Source organism: Zeugodacus cucurbitae, chromosome 4, assembly GCF_028554725.1.
Source record: "Zeugodacus cucurbitae isolate PBARC_wt_2022May chromosome 4, idZeuCucr1.2, whole genome shotgun sequence".
Taxonomy (NCBI): domain Eukaryota; kingdom Metazoa; phylum Arthropoda; class Insecta; order Diptera; family Tephritidae; genus Zeugodacus; species Zeugodacus cucurbitae.
The window spans coordinates 65,736,296-65,757,537 of NC_071669.1; the positions used below are offsets into that span (position 1 = coordinate 65,736,296).

The 21,242-nt window shown below is 33.2% G+C and overlaps 1 protein-coding gene across 14 annotated transcripts in view; it reads right to left on the bottom strand.

Moving 5' to 3' along the window:
* LOC105214797 (collagen alpha-2(IX) chain) overlaps positions 1-21,242 on the bottom strand; it is a 409,572-nt gene that overhangs the window by 86,727 nt on the left and 301,603 nt on the right. For all 14 annotated transcript variants that reach the window (XM_054230416.1, XM_054230413.1, XM_054230415.1 and 11 more), the window contains 2 exons: positions 13,696-13,887; positions 1,519-1,683 (listed from right to left, as the gene is read on the bottom strand). In XM_054230416.1, coding sequence (XP_054086391.1) covers positions 1,519-1,683; positions 13,696-13,887 — 357 coding nt within the window. The remainder of the gene's footprint in view (positions 1-1,518; positions 1,684-13,695; positions 13,888-21,242) is intronic.

A 21,242-nucleotide genomic window follows, 5' to 3' on the forward strand; every position in this document is an offset into this window, starting at 1 on the left:
CTGTCGAGAGAAATAGAGTAATAGTGCTTACTTAGGTGATGGCAGGTAGAAAAATGTACCTCTGCGAAATAGCTTACTCACCACTGCACGGACATGCGGTGCGTATGTGGAACGTATACGGTAGTATATACTATATTTATCTATGAGAGCACGCATGAAAACGCATGTCGAGTTTAATTTATACACATGCCTTATAAGCAGTGACAGAAGTGGTGATATATAACGTACGTGGCTGATTTATGGTCAACACATTGAACTGAAACCCTTGTAATGCAGGGGTTATGCACTGCTCTTTGTCGTGCGTGTAGTGTTTTATTCCAAATATTGCAGAAAGTTTCTATTTTTAATTCAATTGGTTGGTTCAATGGTTAGCAAACTTTTGCTTTTGTGCAAATTTTTGAAATAGTTTATAACAGAATAAGTTACTTGTTTCAAATTATGCCCATTAGAAAGTGATAAATATCAAGCCAGTTCAATGGTACTATGACAATAAGTTATCAGTATCAGTTAAGATTCGGCGTAGTAAATAAATTAGAATTTGACTCAGGTACTCTCCAGTGCTTCAGTTTTCATGTATAGTTAAAAGTGATCTGCTTCGTTGAATTACGCCGAACGAGAGGAAATGTATATTGTTCGATAAATGAGGAGACTTAAAAGTGTTAGGCTACCACTGAAGGGCTCGTAGATTCTCCCGCGAAGCTCTTTCTTACTGGCATAGTCGCCATAAGGTAACAGTTCCTCAAAAACCTTATCGCATAAACTTTTTCGGATCTCCAGATTACTAAAAGATAGACTGTAGTTGATTTGTAGTTAAACATTTTTTTCGATAATTTATCGTCATCGGCAGACAATCGATATTTTATTCATAAAAGAAATATTGGAAAGATTGACAGAACCTTGTGGGTCGTTGAGGTCTCCCAAAATGGTAAGCAACATGACTAAAGGCTTATATAAAATTATTCGCTTTCATCAAATAAAACAGCATTATCGATACTGTTATCGATTTGTGATATATTTCCTACTATATCCTCAGTTTCCGTTTCAGCTGATTCAAAGGGAACCATTTATGTTTAAATAAAGTTTCTGAGCCGCCAACATAAAAAAAAAACTGGTGAAATTCGAAGGTTACTCTTGTTTTGTTGCTAAGGAATGCGGTTTTGATTGAAATATTTCGGAAGGATTTATCGATAGTTCTTCAGAAATTGATTTTGGAATAGTGTGTTAATGAACGATAAATCGATGACGATTAATTGGGACTGCGTATAAATAACAAACATCACGTAGAAAAAGATATTTATATTTGTAATAAAGAACTCTGTATTTGTAATAAAGAACTAATCAATATTTAAATATTCATTAGAAAATAAAGAAAATGCATTTGCACGCACAAAAAATTATATCATATAAAGCTCATGCATCACATACGACGCACTCACTTCAACACTCAGTTACTAGCACACGCATTCAGTTAAATATAAATGAATGTAAGACTATTAGGATATATATTATACAACTTACCCTATCACCTTTTTCGCCCGTCATTCCTGGATCACCACGTTCACCTTTTTGACCCTGTTGACCACGCTCGCCCGCTGCGCCGGCATCACCTTTATCACCGGGTGGACCCTTGGGTCCCGGTGAAGAGCTGCGCATCGGACGCATTGAATTGCCCATTAAGGATTCCTGTGTTTGTTGTGTTTTTTTGGACAAGTGTGTGTGTGGTTGTTTATGTGTTGGTGTGAAAAGTAGAAAAATGTGAAAAAATATATATTAGTAAAGTTTTGTCAGACAACAGGTGCGCGTATATACTATATCGGTCAAAATGTAAATTGGTATGTTTTCTTTTTTGTTGTTTTTATTATTTTTGCTTATACTACTAATATGGTAACGCCAGTGAGTTTTGTTTTCACACAGCTCCCTATGTGGTTTCGACCCAGTATTTGCTTTACTTTTGAGCTTATCTTTGGTCTTTGCTGCTGTGGTTATTAGTACCTTTTGATTCACGAAATAGCTGATGGTTTTTTTGTTGTTGTTTGCCAGCCTTTGTAGCTATGTGATAAGCACCTTTTGATTAATGATGCTGCATTCAAAAGCAATCTCATTTTACTGTACTACGATTAGTTGTTGTCATTGCTGTTGTTATTTTATTTTTTTATGTCTGTATGTTTATTGTTCCTGTTATGTTATCGCTTCAGCCGCCTATTGCTGCTAATGTGTTTAACCCTTATTTCATCATTTGTTTGCCTGCCAAGCGTACAAACTACATATAAATAGCACACACACAACCACAAACATATAAGTATATGCGATCAGTACATATCGCATGCGCCTGTTGACAAGGGAATACCGCTTAATTTTAAGCTTCAAAGCTACGGCTAATACGTATATGTGTCTGCGTTGGAAATTGTGTTGTAGGATTTACGAGTTTTTTGGTTTTTACTTTTTCTGCTTTTTTGTTTTTGTTTAAGCAGAATGTGTTTCTTGTTGGACACAAAAAAATGTCGCATTCCCCATGGAATTGTGTGCGTGAGCCCATCAAATGTAAGCTTTTGTGTGTCAGGCAATTTCATGTCTGCCATTTTGGTCTGATTTTCTCTTAATTCTAGTGGACACTAACGAGCGTACGCTTGTTTGTCTCAGACGTTAACTGACGCTAAAGGGCTTTTAATGTATTAGCGCTAGTGCGGGAGCACTGTTTCTTTTAGAGGTTATTGAAGTGTGATTTATAAATTAATGTTGAAGCTTTTGTAGAAGTTGGAGGATTTAAGTTGAATACTTTATTGAAAGTAAAGCTCTAAAAAGCTTGAAAATAGTTATATATTCCTAAAGGTAAAATTCGATTTGTTTGAGAATGGTTTTCCCGAGTTTTTTCAAGCATTTGTTAAAGATTTTTAGATGATTTTTAAGTATTTATTTATTTATTTTTCACTTTCAATAATGATTTATATTTTTTCCTGAATTTTTAATATTCCTTGTACCCTTGTCGCATCAAAAACGAAGAAAAAACTCAAAAGCAAGCATATGAAATTCAATTTCCAAACCAGCCAACAGACAAAAGAACACCCTCATTTAACAAAAAAAAAAAAGAAACTTCAATAATGACTTGGTAAATGGCAGATCAAATGTGCGCAATCACGATGCAACAGACAGGGTTAATTTGCTTTGGCAACAACCGCAATAAAACAGAGGGAAAACAAGAAAGCATACGAAAAAGAAAATGAAGCAGACATCGTAATAAGCATATAGTTGTTGTTGTTGCTTTATTTTATTTTACTTATTTTTTACGGATATTAAATAGCTGAGTGTGTATGAGTGGATGTGTGTGTGTTGGGGAGCGCGCTTCATATGTAAAAATAATAATAATAATGATATTGCATGCTGCTGCGAGTTACACGAAACAACAACAACAATAACAACAACTGAAACGACAATGGTATTATTAATAACAACAGCAGCAAAAATATTTAACTGCAGCTAGCAATCTCACTTCCTGCCACAGAACGTCACTTCATTGCGCTTGCATACAGCGGCAGACAGTTATATATGTAAATATATATGTATATATGTCTCATATTTGAAAATTTATATATAGAGATGTAGCTGTCAACAGCTGTGGTGTCGGGCATATAACACATTATTCATATAAATACTTGTAATCACACATACATACTTACGAACATATATACTATATATATATATATATATATATATATATATATATATATATATACATATGTATATGTGTGTGTAATAAAATGAATCCCGTTTGCGTCTGACTATAGCGCTTGGCATTTCCGCTCAACAACCACAAGCCACAGTTATGGCTGCCTGCCATTTCGCCATCCGCTTGCACTGACACCCTGACACCGCAAATGTTCAACCATTCTGCTGGCGTACAGAAGTAAAGTACAAAAGTTTATTTTACAAATGCAAGTCAACATACAGCCGTACGCGCTAAAGGGTATTGCTCATAACTTTTAGACTTGCATATGAAAAGCATACTGAGTATACATATATGTTTGTGTTACATATGAAAGTGAACAATTTTAAATGAACGTAAACTACGCACAGTATTCCATTAAAAATTTTGGTACGAGAAATTTATGAAATGAAATAATTAATGAATAAGTGAAAATGAAATTAATGACAATTTTCCGGTTGTTTGAAAAAATTGATTTAAAATTATATAAATTTTTTTTCTAATTTAAATTTAGTTTGTTGGGTAAAAAATTTTAAATTTTCGATTAATTTTTTTTTTAATTTTTTTATAATTTTTTAAAATTTGCTTAATTATATTATCTTTTTCAAAAAATTAAGATATATAAAAAAATATATTTTTAAACGTAATTTCTTAATTATTTAAAAAAAAAAAATCATAATTTTTTTGTCATGGTACTTTATGCCAGACACAGTCTCAGAATTTTTATTACACATATTTTTGTTGTTATTTTAAAAATTAACCATATTTGTTGCGTATTTTTATGGCTTTTGTCTGCGCAGCTGCTGTATGCACATAATGTTGTTGGCAGGAAGTCAGTTGGGTTAAATATTGTTTTAATGAATAGAAAGTGTCTGCGCATTTTTGTTTTTCCATTTTTTCGTGATTTTAAGAAAATTTTTTGTGAGCCAAAAAAAAATATTTTAAAATTAATTGTCCTCAGGGTTTATTAAATATGAATACTTTTTCTTCGCAGTGTATTCTAAAAATATTTCTTTACTACTATTTTTATACCATAGTGTTACCATACATAAATATTTGTTAAGTTGTTGTATACCTTGAAAGTCCTCGTGGGGTTCCAATTAATCTGTTAATACGTTATTTTTGATAGAGGATTTTTTTATGAAAGTTCAAAGAAGATTTAAATACTTTTAGACATGTGTTTATGTGACATTTGTAATTAAAACGAAAGTAATTGGTTCAATAACTTAAATTGAAAAAAAAATAATAGCGAAACAAAAATATCTAAAATATAATATATATATATGTATATATATATATATATATATATAAGTTTACATAAAAATATGTATTTATTATTTATTTTATTGATTTATCTTTCAATATACATATTTATCGACGTATTATGTTTGTATATATAACGCTCAATTCTTTAAATAAAATTCTCAAATACAATATACTTTATTTCTGTGTATAAAATACTTATATAATATCAAAAGAAATGAGAGCAAATTATTTATAAACTTTTTGTAGTTTATATACTATAAACAAATAGTTTTTTTAATTATGCCTATTTGTGATTATTAAAATAAAATTGCTTTAGTAGCATTCAATATGAAAAATATTGTCTTTTTAGCATTGCATAAATAGTATTATGTAAAATAGCCGGAGAAGTTCTTCTTAAAAATAAAGTATGAAGTTTGAGTTTAATTGTCTCGATATCATCACATTTGAAGATTTTGATTCTCTAGATAATCCTATTAATTTAAACGTAATCCTTTAAAGGCTCAGGTAGCTTTTCAGTGAAAGTATCATGTTAAATCTCTTAAATAAATAATATTTATATTGCCTTTTCTTCAGTATGTCAAATTTAATGACACTAAACTGACCATACAATTACGTTGTCATATGCTTCCACTGTATTAATTAAAATAATTAAAGGGCAACAATCTACAAATACGATTGAAATTTATCATTAACTACTATATAATTTGAATGACCACCTTTTCCATGCGATTGAGACGTCTGCCAGTAAATTTGACAACAGGAAATCATGTATATTGATCGTATTTTATCACTATGCGGGTTGTTAGCACCTGAAGATCAAATATTAAGTTTTGAGATTAGAAACCAAGAAGTGTAACTAATGGTTTCTATTAATTGAAACGTTTGAAATACATTTATGAAGTTATTCTCTGAATTTTCGCTCCTTTTTAAGTAGTCTCAAAAATTCGATCATTCGTCAATCAAGGCCTACACTCCATTTAACACCAGAAATATAGCAATAATAAAATAAAAATCAATTTTACAATTCAAAATCACACAATAAATAACAAATTACGCTAAATTTTTATTTTATGAGTGCGCGAACAAATCGCTGAAACTATTAAAAGACACCAAAAGAAACGCTGACCTTTTCCCGACTTTACATAATTCAATGGTACTTCTCATTAAGCACAATAAAACAACAATTTAAATTACATTCTACAATTGCAATGACATTGTCACTGACATTGCAATGAAAATGGAAATTTCCTTTTCAATAAAAATGCAAATGACATGTCAATGAAAACACTTTTAACGCAATCGACCCGAAAATGCAAAAACAACAACAAGACAAGAAAGTGAATCACAAAAAAAAGAAGATAAGAATCGAGGGTAAGATAGAGCGCGAGATCGCGACAGCAAATGCGCTTGACTATCAATTTTCTGGGCGGCCGCATACTAATCAACCAACAGCAACGCGCCATGCAAATGACGCGGTGAAGAGAGTGGAGCAGCGTGCTCAGGGTTGTAGACACGAGCAGAGCATTGAACCCGCTCATTATCTTATTGGGGGGGAGACTTTGTCTTTTATTTTGGTTGTGCAGACAACAAACTAACAAAGTTACGCTAAATACGTGAGCTGGAAAACGTGAAAACGGCAGCTGCAGAGTGGAGAGTGCGGAGTGAGAAAATCAAATCATATTAAATGAAAAGAAAATTATCGAAAATCTCTCGAAACAAAATCAATGACCGTGCAAAAAATAAATTAGCAACACTGAAAGTACAGCAACTGATTTTCTGGTTGCCCACACATACAAATATACATGCATATAGGAAATTATGCAAATATAGTGGTGTGCAACTGTATCCGTTACCCCAAAGCTGCCAAAGCTTGTGTTTACCAGTAACAACTTAACAGCAGCAGCTCCCCTTTTTTCGCTGTGCAGCAAACTGTAACATTTCAGGGTGAATACTTACAAATTAAGGAAAATTCTGCTTCAAAGCAATACAAAAATAACAAAAGATATACAAAAATCAAGCAAAACAAATTTGCGACTGACAATCGAGAAGACAAAAAATAAAAATAAACAAAAAAATTGTAGAAAAAATAAAATAAGCATCGTGCCACAAAATGTTGCAAGCGCTATCAGTTGGCGCTGCTTAATAGCGCCGCGGTCCCTCAACGGAAGGAAATCACTTTGGAAAATATTTTCGGGTAACGTACACGTTTTTTCATGCTTCAACACTTTGCTGCGAAAAGACTTTGAATGAATTTAATGCGAAGTTTTTATTTATATTCCTTCATGCTTTACCCATCTTCGGTTGCTTGGTTTGAATTGCTGCTTCCTGCAGCTATTTCTTGCGTCGATTTCATATCACCTTTGACCACTCCGCCACTCTTTTACGGCTGTAAACACGTTTCACCTACATTTACCACACCCTTTTCGGCTACTTCTTTGCTCCTTTGCCTTGCAGCCTGCCAAAGCTTATCTGTCAGACTGCTTAAACACTCGCCTCAGACTGCTTTGAATGCATGTACTTATTAGCAATTCGACAATTTCCCTTTTCTATTAGCTGTGGCAGTGGATTTTTTCACTAAAAATTAGGCTATGGTATGGGCGACAGAAAGACATCGGAAAATTAGGCAGCATTAAAAGGTAATGCGAAGTGTGTGAAGGAAATGTGAAATAAAAATAAGATGGATGCAGTCAAGTGGAAGCGAAGAATTTGGCAGTGTGGGTAAAAGGTGGCTACTAAAAGCTGTTTATACACATAAAAATATATTCGAATTTTTGTGAGTGGAAGAGGGTGTGTTTTTTTAACTTTGAACTCACTTGAGAAAAAAACTAAAAATCGCTTCGAGTCGGTAGATAACATATACTTCTAAGGATGTAAACTCAACTATTACCAATAGAGAAATCACTTAAGGTGTACCAAAATTATTTTTCCATACATTTTCCATAAACTAGTTGTAATAAAGCAACTGCAATATAAAGAATATTCCCTTACATAATTACACCAATGCAATGAACTGCTGTTGCAACACTTAAATTTTCGGAGCGGAAGTAAAAACACTGTTCATTTTCGGCGTTTTTAATAACAAAAAATAGACACATTATGCTTGTTCCTTCGCAGTTTTTCTTTTCTTTCCTTGCAACATCTGTGCAAACGCTGCATTCATAGTCATTTAGAGCGAAGAGTTGCTTGTAAAATAGTTATATTTCGTTGTAAGCGAGTGCACTGACCCGCTGTGGCGTTGCGGTCAATGCGATGGTGTGCAATTAATGAAGCAAATGCATATTTAAAAAAAATTTGACTGGCTTATTTTTTGCGGTTATGTATTAAGGGGTCAGCGTAATAAAAATATTATTCAGATTGAGGGTTTGAGACGCAGTTGTGTTATAGTTTAGGTGAACCGCTAATAAAGAAAGTATGCTGTGGAAGTATAGAATGGTTGCTGGTACCAAAAATAAATAATTTTGAGTAGTGATTACTTTCAATGAAATTGAAAATTAATGTAATATTTCTGGGGTTGTGAAGTCATTATTACGGTAAAACTTTTACAAATATATATGACTCCAAAATCTAATGTAAACAACCATAGGGTTATTTTTGTTGTTGTAATGAAAAAAAAAATCCGAAAAAAAATTTGAGAGTTGTTTTGAGCATGCATTCCTTAATTAGATATAAATCTGACTTCATATCGGTTACGTAGACCCAACCATTCTGGAAACGTAGCTAAGAGTTCCGTATTTTTGAAAACGGTTTTAAAAATTTTTTAAAATAATAGTTTTTATTATGAATTACACAATCCTTATTTCAATTATTGGACCTTTATGAGTATGGCTTTAGACCTGGAAAATTTACAACTGACCAGATCTTCACCATGCGCCAAATGTTGGAAAAGACCCGTGAAAAGAAGATCGACACACATTTAAGTTGCTTTCAACGAAAAGTTGCCTCTATGCCGCTATGTCTGAATTTGGTATCCCTGCTAAACTAATACGGGGCTGTGTAAACTGATACTGAGCAAAAGCAAAAGCTCCGACAGGATCGGGACCTCTCCGAGCCGTTCGATACCAAACGAGGTTTCAGACAGAGTGACTCACTATCGTGTGACTTCTTTAACTGATGTTGGAGAAAATAATACGAGCCGCAGAGCTAAACAGAGAAGGTACAAGATACTATAATATTGCATAGCTGCTGGCGTACACCGATGTTCTGTTTTCGGGTCTTGGTTCCCACGTCACTGTTGACAGTCATAACTTTGAAGTAGTAGCTAATTCCATATACCTAGGCACCAGCATCAGCACCAATAATAATGTCAGCTTTAAAATCCAACGCGGAATCACTCTTGCCAACAGGTGCTACCATGGACTGAATAGGCATTTGAAAAGTAAGTCCTCTCTCGACGAACAAAAACCAAATTCTACCGTTGGGAGGATCAGGTGGAGAAGGACCCAGCATCACTTGGTATTACCAATTGGCGCCAAACTGCCGAAATGATGAATAAATGGCGCGCTATTGTGGACTTGGCTGTAACCGCGTAAGCGGTGTCTTCTTTCTTTGATATCTGTCTCTGTTCCAGAAGGGATCTATAAATTGAAACTTTCTTTTCGCGAACACCTTATGTTAGACATATGCAAGTTTTAATAATAATTTTATTTTTATTAATTTTGTGATCAGGTGGCAACTCTGTCATTTAATATGTCACAATTGAAAATTTCTTCAAAACTACCCGGAAATGCGTTATGTTAGACACAAACTTTCATAAATTTTTTTCATTTTTCTTGTAACGAGGTGGCAACTCTGTTCTTAAACAAATCGCAACTGAAACTCCTAATTAATAATTTACCGGACATCTATCCTACAGACTTTAAATAGGTATTTATTTTTTAATATTTTCAAATTAACTTTTATTGTTACGTGGCAACTCCATTAAAATTATGTCAAGATTGCATTTTCATAATACATTTAGTCAAACCTAGTAATTGCTATGTACTATCCTCCTGTAGTTCATCCAAATATCATTAATATAATATCTGAAGTAACGAACTTAAATAATAGGGGAGCCAATATACCCACAGTTACATAATATATGCAAAATTGACTTCACTTCAATTCATTCTCTAAGTAATTTTCTTTTAAATAACAATTTTAATATAATAAATATTTCTTACTTTTATGGAGACGACCTTTATAAAAATATGCTCATTACTATTACTCTCTATTTTATTATATGCTTTATCAGTCGCCGCACTCATATAAAATTAACTCTGCGGACGGCAGTTTGCCTGCCACCTCATTACATTTACTGTCGACTGTCTGCTACAGTTTGTTTGCCAGCTTAACGACTGATGGCGGCCAGAGATAGCAAGCCGAGCATGCACTACTTGCCCACACTCACACACATGCACAGTATGTCTGCTTGTCCTGCAGAGTTAATGAAGGCAGCAGGTGAAATGGGATGTGACGGTAACAGGCATATAATGAAATTAGCACAATAGGCAATTTTTCTTTAAAAGCGAATTAAGAGCAAAAAAGAAGAAAAAACAAGAAAAATAAAATCAACAAATTTGTGAGGCAGCGCACACAATTAACTTGCCATAAGCCAAAGAAAAAAACGAGTGAGTGAGATTTTTATTTTCGCTTGTTCTTAGCGAGCGACCAAAAAATAATAAAAACAACAGCGCAGTGGACTCAAATGCCGGTAGTAAAATAAAGGCTTGACATGAGCGTTTTTTTCATTTTATTTTTATTTTTTTCATGAACTGACAGCGGTGTGCTGACCTCATTGTGGCGGCTTTGACAAGGGACAAAAGTTATTAAAATGGACAGGAAAGGTTTGAACGAAAATTAAATAGAATTCAAGTTGCCAATTTTGCGCTGCTTTTATGGAAATAAAAATAATATTTTCGTGAAAAAGTGTTGAGAAAAGCGCTAAAAAGGCAATTTAATGAGTAGAATAGCAAATGGGTGAGTGTATTTTTTTAATATTTACGGCAATCTTGGCGCGACACGAAATCTTGTGCTAGTACAGTTTATACAGTTTATCGCGGAGATTCGTTAAGTTGCCTGCAGCGGAAAGGTAGCAACAGCAATTTCGGTAAACAACATGCCAAGCGATAAGCTTGTTGAGCCACAACAAAGCAAAGAAGTGAATAAACAAATAAATAAAATTAAAAAGGCGCTGCTTCACGCCGCCTTTGCAGTCGCTTTGGCCCTTTTTTGCTCCGAGCCATTGGCAACGCGGCAATGTGGCGAGCACTGCAAAGCACTGACAAATTTTAAATTGAAAGTAAATGTTTGGCGCCCTGTTTGCTTATGCTAAGCAAGTTAAATGCGTTTGCTGGCACAGCAACAACAACAACAAAAGCCAACGCCTCAAAGTGTACTTTGCATGTCTGCTTTAAGGTGGTAACCGAGTGCAAATGAAATTACGCTTGTGTGACTTGGTCGCGGTCACTTTAAGCTTGTGTGCTCTGTGTTCTTGTTTGTGCTTTTTATCCTCTGTTGTTGGCTGCTCGTGCTGTGCCTATGTTGCGCAGTTAGTTACGCCGTTGTTTTGTCGTTTGCTTAGCGGCAGCCATGTTGGCAACATACAATCATGTTGATAACAATAATTGCCTAAAACCACCAATTTAAACGTGAAAGCCACTGACTGAAAAACACACCTCTGCAGCATGCAACACCGCAAACGTTTAATTTTTAAACAAACAGTTGCGGCGAGACTCCTCTGCTAAGCTGGCATTAAGTGTGCGCTGTTTCGGTAGAAAAGTGAGTGTGTTGTGAAATGTAGACTAGTGATGTATCACACATTTAGTAAACATGGATATATGAATTCTTTAGACTTTTGGAGGACCTGAGTACTCTTCAAGTGTTTTCTTTTTATATATAAAAAAGTGGAATTTGATTTGCATTCACCAGCATTAAATTCTTGTAATCTTTAAATAATTTTATTTCTCTACCGCCAGTATCACCAGAAAGTGCCTTCATGCTTAAACTACCCGCTTAACTAGTACCCAGGGTACCAAGCATTGTAATTTTAATTGTAAAGCGTTAAAACCTGTAAGTCCACAGTAATGCGTGCTTGTGCAGCACTTTAGTAAAAGCCCCATGCTTTCATGTATAGTCACACTTTGTGGTCTGTTTACATGAATACCTAGCTTATAAGCAGCTGTTTGGCAAATTAAACGCGTAAAGTGCATACAAATTCCATGTGGTTACGTATACGCCGTGTGGCACAAGGTGTTTGCCATACCCCAAAGTTGTTAAATGAAAATGTTTGTGTAGGTATGCATTTATGCTGGCCTCAAGAATGTATTAAAGTTGGTAAAGGAGAAGCTGAAAGCTATTGCGGTTGTTTTGATTTAAATACATATTTTTTTGTATTTTTAATAAATGATGGAATGTGTGCAATTGATAACTCTGGACGGATTGTAGGTAAACTCGCTTACTGATATTTCATCAATATATTTATAAAATGTTTAGGAAATTTTTACTTATCAGAAAATTGATATTAACCCCTTGATGTATTTCCACGAGTCTGGCTCATGATACAATTTCTATGTAAAATTGAATAAAAATATTTAAATTTTTTATACTGCGAATATTTAGAAATTATTTAAGAAATTATAAAAAAAATACTATGTTATTCTTTTAAGTTAAATATACACTAAATATAGCCTGAGATGAGTTGTCTCATAATTTTCCTTAAAAGTAAAACAAAAATTATTATTTCTCTTATTTAATAGTAATATAGACTATGTAGTTGCCCTGAAAGCGCTACTGACAAATTACTTGTAATAAATCACTTAGCAAAGCTGCTGTAACTAGTAGTCATTCCTCGAGTACGCCTTTCGCTATCTAAACCGCTATAAATTTGTTGTTGCATTAAAGCTGACAGCAATGACAATAAGCCACGCGTAGGCAGCTAGGTACAATTGGAGCATAATATAATGGGTTTTGTGACATATATTTGTAAGATATATGAGTGCATATACATCTCTATATTTGGACAAAGTCAGTTTTTGGAGCGAAGACAAAACTCTAAATTAAAGTAAGGACTAACATTTAGCAAATATAAAATGGAATTGCCTTACTTTTAATTGTTTATCTATTTCAAAAGCTTTGAATTATTAAAAATAATAATTGTATAATTTTGTCTTTAAATAATAAATGAAAATTTTAAATGTCCGTCAAGGCTTAAAACATCTAAAAATAAACGAAAATATTACCTAATTTATAACAACTGAGACAAAAGTGCTCAACAACGCAGAAGAGAAAGTGAAATTGAAGAACTTCTCACCCAACCATATACTTAGTAACCTAATTAAAGGACACTCATAAGCACTAAGCACTGTAATTACAAACTTAAATAGACGCCTCCAAAAACAGTTAGGTATGAACTTGTACACTTGCGAACACAAAGTTATGGTAGCAGGTGTTATTGCTATAATTAAGGCTATTTGTAATTTCATTATATTATAAAAGTATATGTGTGGGTAAGTTTTTAGTTTAAAGGTGCGTTTAATAAGCTGTGGGGAAAATGTAAGATAAATTCGAAAAAAGTAAAAATAAAACTTAACTGAAATATATTATATATATCTAAATATCTACTATAATATTTAAATAATCATCTTAAATATATAATACAGGATATCAAACCTATTGTCAGAAGAGCGTTATATATATAAAATGAAATTTATGTATTTAATTTTATATAGTATAAAATCTAAGCGCATACTTACATCGTAACTCTCGGGCAAGCCAGGCGGTCCCGGCGGTCCGGGTGGACCCAGCATGCCGGGCATGCCGTCGACGCCCGGCTCACCTTTATGACCTTGCAGACCCTCGGGTCCACGGGAGCCAGGATCGCCCCTATCGCCGCGGTCACCTTTGGGACCGGGGGCACCGCGTTCACCTGGTTTCCCTGTAGCACCCTGTGGAACAGAAAGAAAGATAAATAATGAAATTAGTTTTTTAATTAAGTCATGTTTGAATTAGTTAAATAAGTTGGAAATATAGCATCATTAATGGAAATATGTGTAAGCAAAGATAAATTAGCCAAGTTACGCAACTAGCAATATTTAATAATACAGTTACTTATATTTAAAGCTGTCAAGACGTTTTCACCGTACAATCAAGGATTATATAATAATCAACTGGAGACTATTATATACGGAGAAGACATTCATCATAAAATCTTAGTGCTTCTCCCTTTCTTATACTTTACGCTAAATACATATACACACACCCTGTATATAAGAACAAAATGCTCAAGGCAACCTTTACCTGGAATGTGACATTAAAAATGTAAATAAATGTTCAGTCATTTGACACTCCTTTATTGCTGGCTTTTAAGGAGCGCACGCTATGTAAATTTCGCCCTTCTGCTGCGAAAGCTTTCTTTCTTTCTTACTTTTATTTTAGCGCATTTCGCAACCCTTTTTCGCTGACTATGTCTATAATATATGCCATTTTCGACACACGTACACACACAGTTAGTCAGTCCGTCAGTCAGTTGTATTTCAGCGCAGCAGACTTTTGAAGAATTCGACCGTATCTATTGTTAACGCAACGTTTTGCCACTTTCGACAACAATGTTGTTGTTTTGGTGTTGCGTCTCTATTTTTTACTTTTTTTTGCTTTGCTTGCCTTTGCGTGTTTCTTAATGTTCGTCGTGTCGTTCTTAATGTTGTGCATGTTTTACTATTGCTTGCGTTTTCATTCTGTACAATTGCGCGCTTTTGTTGTAATTGTTGTAGTTGTTGTTGTATGTTATTCGCCTTATCGGATTTAATTAATTGCCCTAAGTAAAGGGATTAGCCTGACAGCTGGCAATAGCTTGATGGGCTGGCTGCGACAAGTCCGTAACGGAATTTCCGGTATTTCGCCATATTTTATCGCCCAAACGATATGCGAAATAACAATTAAGCTGAATTACAAAAAAAAGAGTAGATGCAAATAAAAGGCGTCTTAGCTCTGTGCGTGTAATGGAAACAGTTATAAATAAGCCATACCCTCGTCGCATAAAAAAATCGCTGTTGTTACGCTTGTTTCGATGCGTAAAGTGATTTTTTATTGCGACGGACAGACTTGCAAATTTCTTTTTCTATTACTTGCAACCACGCCTCTTTTGTGTTCTTTCACTTTTTGTTAAGTGCGTAAGATAAATTCGGTTTGTTGTGTGGAATTTGTTTGGCATTAATTGCCAAGAAAAGTTGTTAGTCCCAAATTGTTTGTTGTACCACTACAATGTATATATAAGCCTAAGGTCTAACTCGTTAACATAATCTTAGTGTAGTTTGGGTTTAAATTGTTTGTTTGTTTAAATTGCTGAATAAATTTACATTTTACTATTTTAGCTTTTTTGTTTCAAAAAATAATTTGGTAGTATGCATTGCATTTGGTTTAATTAGTGTTTATATGTAATGCAAATGTTAATGAGAGTTTATTATTTTGTTACTAAAAACAGTACTAGCAATTTCCAATGTTATATCTACTAATATTTAGAAGTATATTTAAAATATTGATATTCAATCTACTTTTTAATAAATATGTAGACTTCAGTTTCTGTGTTCTCGCTAATTTGTCTCTACTTATGGTCGCCAACTATATGGTTATAGCAAGAACCATAACTTTAATAAATAAGTGTTATGGAGAATTTGTAAAGAGAATATAAAAGGACCATAAATAAAGAACCATTATTCATCAAACCAATCGAATATAGAAGCTCGCACTCATCCGCATTGAAAATCTATTTTTTTTAACCTTTTAAAACTTAGAACTAATTGTGGACTAAATACTCAGCAAGCCTAAGACAACACAAAGATTGACAGATTGATCCTTTTTATCAGTGATGATGAAGTATATATATATATGGATTACGTATGGTCGAATGTGGTAAGAAAATAAGCATTATCTAGTTGCTCGAGTTCAAATTATTTAAAAGATTAAACTCATCTTCTTAGCTAGTTACTTGGAGCAATTATTATTAAAATATTTGTATTTTCGCAATTGATTTCTAGCAATATTACAAAAAATATGTTTAGTGTTTTAAATAAAACGATTTTATGCTCTCAACTAGCGAGTTATCAAAATTTTATTTCGATAGAAGCCTATAATATGCTATACTGAAAACCAACCAACCGCTTTTCGTTTTATATAGTTCATAAGGCTTCGTTCCATGCGATGCTAAAAAGTAACAAAAACAAAACTTATAAGATCCCAATACAACTAATTTAAATTAATAATAATATGATGGAATATATAAAACAATAATACATTTATTAAAAAAATTAACAAAATATAACAAATACATATAAATCTTTATATATGTATATAATTCTTCTGTACGTGTGCATGTGACTGAACTCCTCCTAAACGGCTGGATTTGTATAATATTTTTTGTGCGTATTCAGCTGGATTAGGGAATGGTTTGTAATCAACATTCGGTCCAATTTAACTTTTGTCAAAAATAGATGGTACCATTGTTACCGTAAAGAATCCACCTAAAGGTATATAAAATCTTTTTGGGAAATGTTTGGAGGGTGTACCAAATCTTCAATCCAGTTCTATATTTTTTATTTTTTTTTACAATTGTACCTAGTATACAATGGTTAAATACAAACAACAATTCAATTCTAATAAGTTTAAAGTAAGACTTAAAAGCTAAATGTTTGAGAAATTCATTTACTGCTACAATTGCCTTGCTAAGTCTGAAGACCTCTTACGTTTCAGTCGGTTTACTTTACCAAGATCACGGTGAAGGTCAGCAGATCTAACATACCAAGAAGATCTAACATAACTATACCTCTTAGTATCTTATTTTGGAAGCGCTGAATGCAGGCAATGCAGTTTTGACTTGAGCAACCCCATAGTTGAGCTCCATAGGCTCATAGGGTGGTTCCTAGGTACTTAGCATTATTGTGATGTGCTATAGGAGTACCATTTATATAAATGGGATGGTATGATGTTTTTTATAAAGTAAAGTCTACGTGCATTAATTTGGAATCGATTACTTTAATGCGCCACTTGGAAGCTCTTTTAGTAATTGCATTAACTGCGGTTTGCACTCGAAGGGTAGGTGCTGAGGTTGACTCTCCTGCTGCTAACAGGGCTGTGTCATCCGAAAACGTCGCTGTCACATAACTTGAGTCAGTGGGGATATCACTTGGAAAAAGCAAATAAAGCATTGGCCCCAACACGTTTCCCTGGGGAACACCCGCTTCTATCGGTTGCAAGTTTGAGTATTCGTCCTCTTGTTTTATGCGAAGGTATCTATCTTTTAGGTAGGAAGCAATACCCAATATTGTTTGGGTAACATGCATTTCAATTTCAACAGTAGACCCGAATGCCAAACTATATCAAAAGCCAGAGACTCGTCTAAGAAGTTATATATTAATTCCTTTGTTTAATATCCTAGTAGCTTGAAATATAATGCAGGACACCGTCTTTCGGGTCCGCTAGTGAGTATATAAAAAATATGACTACGAACACCATATAGTTTAACATTTTGAAGAAATATCTTTGTTAGAACTACTGCTACCTGCGAGATTAAAAAGTACAAAACTAAAATATTGTTTAAATGTTTTAAGTCTTTTGAATTTTTTAGGATTTCTTGGCTTCTAATCCATCATATAACAGTGATGAAATTCTATTTTTTTCAAATACTATTTTTTTATTTCATAACGTGAGGAATAACGTCTTTGAACTTAAGTAACTCAAAAATCTAACTCTAATAGATTTCATTACGTCAGACAACTATGACTCTTATTTATATACTAATAAAGAAAGTACCACATCCTCACTCAGAAGTTGTCTTGAAGTGATCTGTCTGTATGCAATTATATTTAAACATATGCAGTATTGCCTCAAATTCTACATAAAAATTCTCCTCTCGTTTTAATATTATACATACTAGTTAGACTCTAGCATTCTCTTTGCTATATTTGAAGGATTAGCATACATAGAAAAATATTTGAAGGTGTAAATATTTGTATAAACGTAGGCATAAGCTTAGCCAAAAAACTTAAACCTTGCACTCATATGCCTTAGTATGTTTGTGTGCACACTTTATTGCGATCATATTTCATATTCACTTTGAGCTATCTATGCCTTAAGTGTGTCGAGGGATGCTGGTATGCAATTACTCTTTTTGTTCTGTCTGTAAATGTAAATAAGGCATACATATTCGTATACATTTACATAGCTTTATACAAACACATTGTGGCTACACGACTGCTGCTATCTTTAAAATACTTGTGCATATACAATAACTTCACATAACAGCCACTTAAGCTTATAAAGACACAGAAGCACAGCTATATATATAATTTTATTTAAGTTTACTATGAAATGAACTCTCAGTAGTGAGGATATATGTATATATGAAAAGTGTTCAGTGCTCTAAGATAATTTATAGTGGCGAATTAGGCGAAATTTGTTGTTTGATGTTTGAAAAGGTGATGGAAGAATTATTAAAGAATTTGATTTGCTCAGTTACTTTGTGTGCTATTACAAAATTCCCTGAAAAATGACACGGAGTCGAAGAAAAATATGGAAAAACATTTTTTATAACTAAATTCGTCGCATTTTACAATAATACATACACATAGTTGACCCTTTCTTTCTCAAACATTTTTCTTTTATAACCAATTATGTTTAACAGAGAACAGCTAAACTAATATAAGAACCTTCTTTACCACTATATAAACAACAATATCATAAAGAAAAAACAAAATCCAATACACGTATACCATGTAAAAACTGCAGAGCATCACACCCAAGTGAGAAGAAAATACGTGACAGTTATAAACGAGTTTGAGAGAGGGAAAAAAACAAAAAAAAAATTGCCACTCACTACATTTTTCATATTGCAGAGCATTTACATTTTTAATTCAAGTACAAATGACAAACAAACACAAGTATAAACAGACGAGGCTTGTATGTGTGTGTGTATGTGCATGAGCATAGTTATGCTACATAGCATAGCATAGCACAACACAGCATAGTAGAAGTTATGCCGACAGGCGAAAGTGTCTACAAATCATATGTGTCATGTGGCTGAAAAGTAAATTTTAACACCTTGTTGGTTATCTACATTGCACATGAGCTTGCTATGGTTGAGTGGTGGAAAACGTGGCGAAAACGTAAAAAAAAATAAGATGGACAGAAGAAGATGACATTGTCGAGGTTGCGTATACGCCCAGGCAGACGGTGTAAGCTCGTTGACATTTGTTGTTGTGTAGATATTCATATGGGTGCGTAGATAAATAGTATACGCGTGAATTTACATATATGGTACTTTTTTATGTATGTATTTGTGAGGTTATGCCAGTGGCGGATTCGTGGTATTTTTAGTTAAATTTTTAAATTTATTTTAGGTTTTATATTTTAAGGATCATGATTTACTAGTTTTGATTATACTTGAAAAAAAGTTAATTTTTATAAAATTAAGCTTAAACAGCTTTTGGAATTAAAAACTATTATAATCAAGTAAGAAATTCAGTTTTTCTGTCCAACAAATACCCGGAAATTCTCAAATTAAATGGTTAAAAATATTGAACAAAGATTTTGTGTGAAATTTTGTGTTTCAAACGAAATTTCTTGTGTCAAAACGTAGGAAATGTTAAAAAAACATTTGGTGATTCAACTATGTCGAAAACTCAAGTTTACGTTTGGTATAAATCGTTCAAAGAGGGGCATACAAAAATCGCAACGCATACAAAAGGTTGATTTGTTCAATAATGGCGCCGTAAACAAACTAAATGAGACATAGCAATAAAAATTGATAGAATAGTAGCTGACAGTTGTGCCAATCTGGGAAAAACAATTTTGAAATATTCTCAGCGGCAAAATTTTAAATGAGAATTTCCGACTACTTATTTGACTGAATGTATTTATAAAGATTTTAAATTATTTTAGTAATATTTTATAAAACATGCCACTGTACACAATCTCAACTACTGGTATTTATATATATCTATATGGCTGCGTAACTCAACTCAACTTTAAATGTATTGTATGTACCTGGCTGGGTTGTACGTAAGATTAGCTGAAGAAAAAAGTGCGTGAGACTTCAATGTTGGCACTTGCTTAGTAAAATATCTTTCATATTCTCTTTATATCATGTCCGCTTATACTTTTATAAAAGCTAATATTCATATATATACACACCTATAAATATGTGTTTTTCTTATATATACCGTTCTGAGTGTATGAGAAACTGCTATGATACAGATTATTGCGTTCATAATTTTATTTGGATAGCGTATAAAGTTTCTGTTTTGTTGTTGCAATGTTGGCGTACGTTAAAAGTTTCAAAGTGCATTTTTAAAGAAGAAGATATGATTTTTGATAAAATCCTTGACTATGTAAAAAATGAACGCAAAAGACTAATAGAGGATGTTTCGCCAGAAAAACGTTTAAAAAAATTCCGAAATTTATTTCCAAAATTTTGCTTTAACAAAGAAACACATTTCTGACCTATCGAGATCTTTAATAAGCAGAACTGCTGTATTTCTGGAGTCCGATTAATTTTAAAAAGACTTTGCAGGGTGCCTCGAATTAAGAAAGGAGTTACTGGCTGATATTATATATGATAAATGAATATCGGAATGACGTTACAATAAGATATACTGTGAAATTAATTCCGACCAGCACCAGCAAAAAAGCGATCATTTTAAACTATAACTTAATCCAAACGATATTTTGCCCAATTTACAAGTACTATATGGCTTATTACTATAAGCCACAAACGTATTGCTAATGCAAAACAAGTCTTTGCAGTAGTTTCATTTGAAATATAAAATATATGATTTATCGATATTTTTAAATAGTTTATGGCATTTTTGTGTATAAGTCTCCTCATTATAAAGCCTTTAGGAGAAAAATGCCCGATTGCACAGTTCATCGCTTTTAATGATTATTTATAAATTAACATTTTTCTCGGCACTCTGCTTAGAATATATCAAACTACAGACTCCTTGGCCCTATGTGTCATATTTCTATATTTTTCTTATTTTTGATAAAAAATGGTTTCACTTGAGGTTTTGCAATATTAAACTTAAATAAATGGAATATTAACGTCCACTTAATTTATTTCATGCACTTTTGACCTATTTTTTCTTGATATAAGTACTTAACTGCAAATGTTTAGTGCCCTTGAACGCTTTTGTTGCATATTCAACGTAGCAAAGCTATCAAATCACTTGCCGCACATCCTGTTATACTCGTGTATACTAAATCATTAAAATCCTATTAAATGCAACAAAGATTGCAGCAGCCATGCATT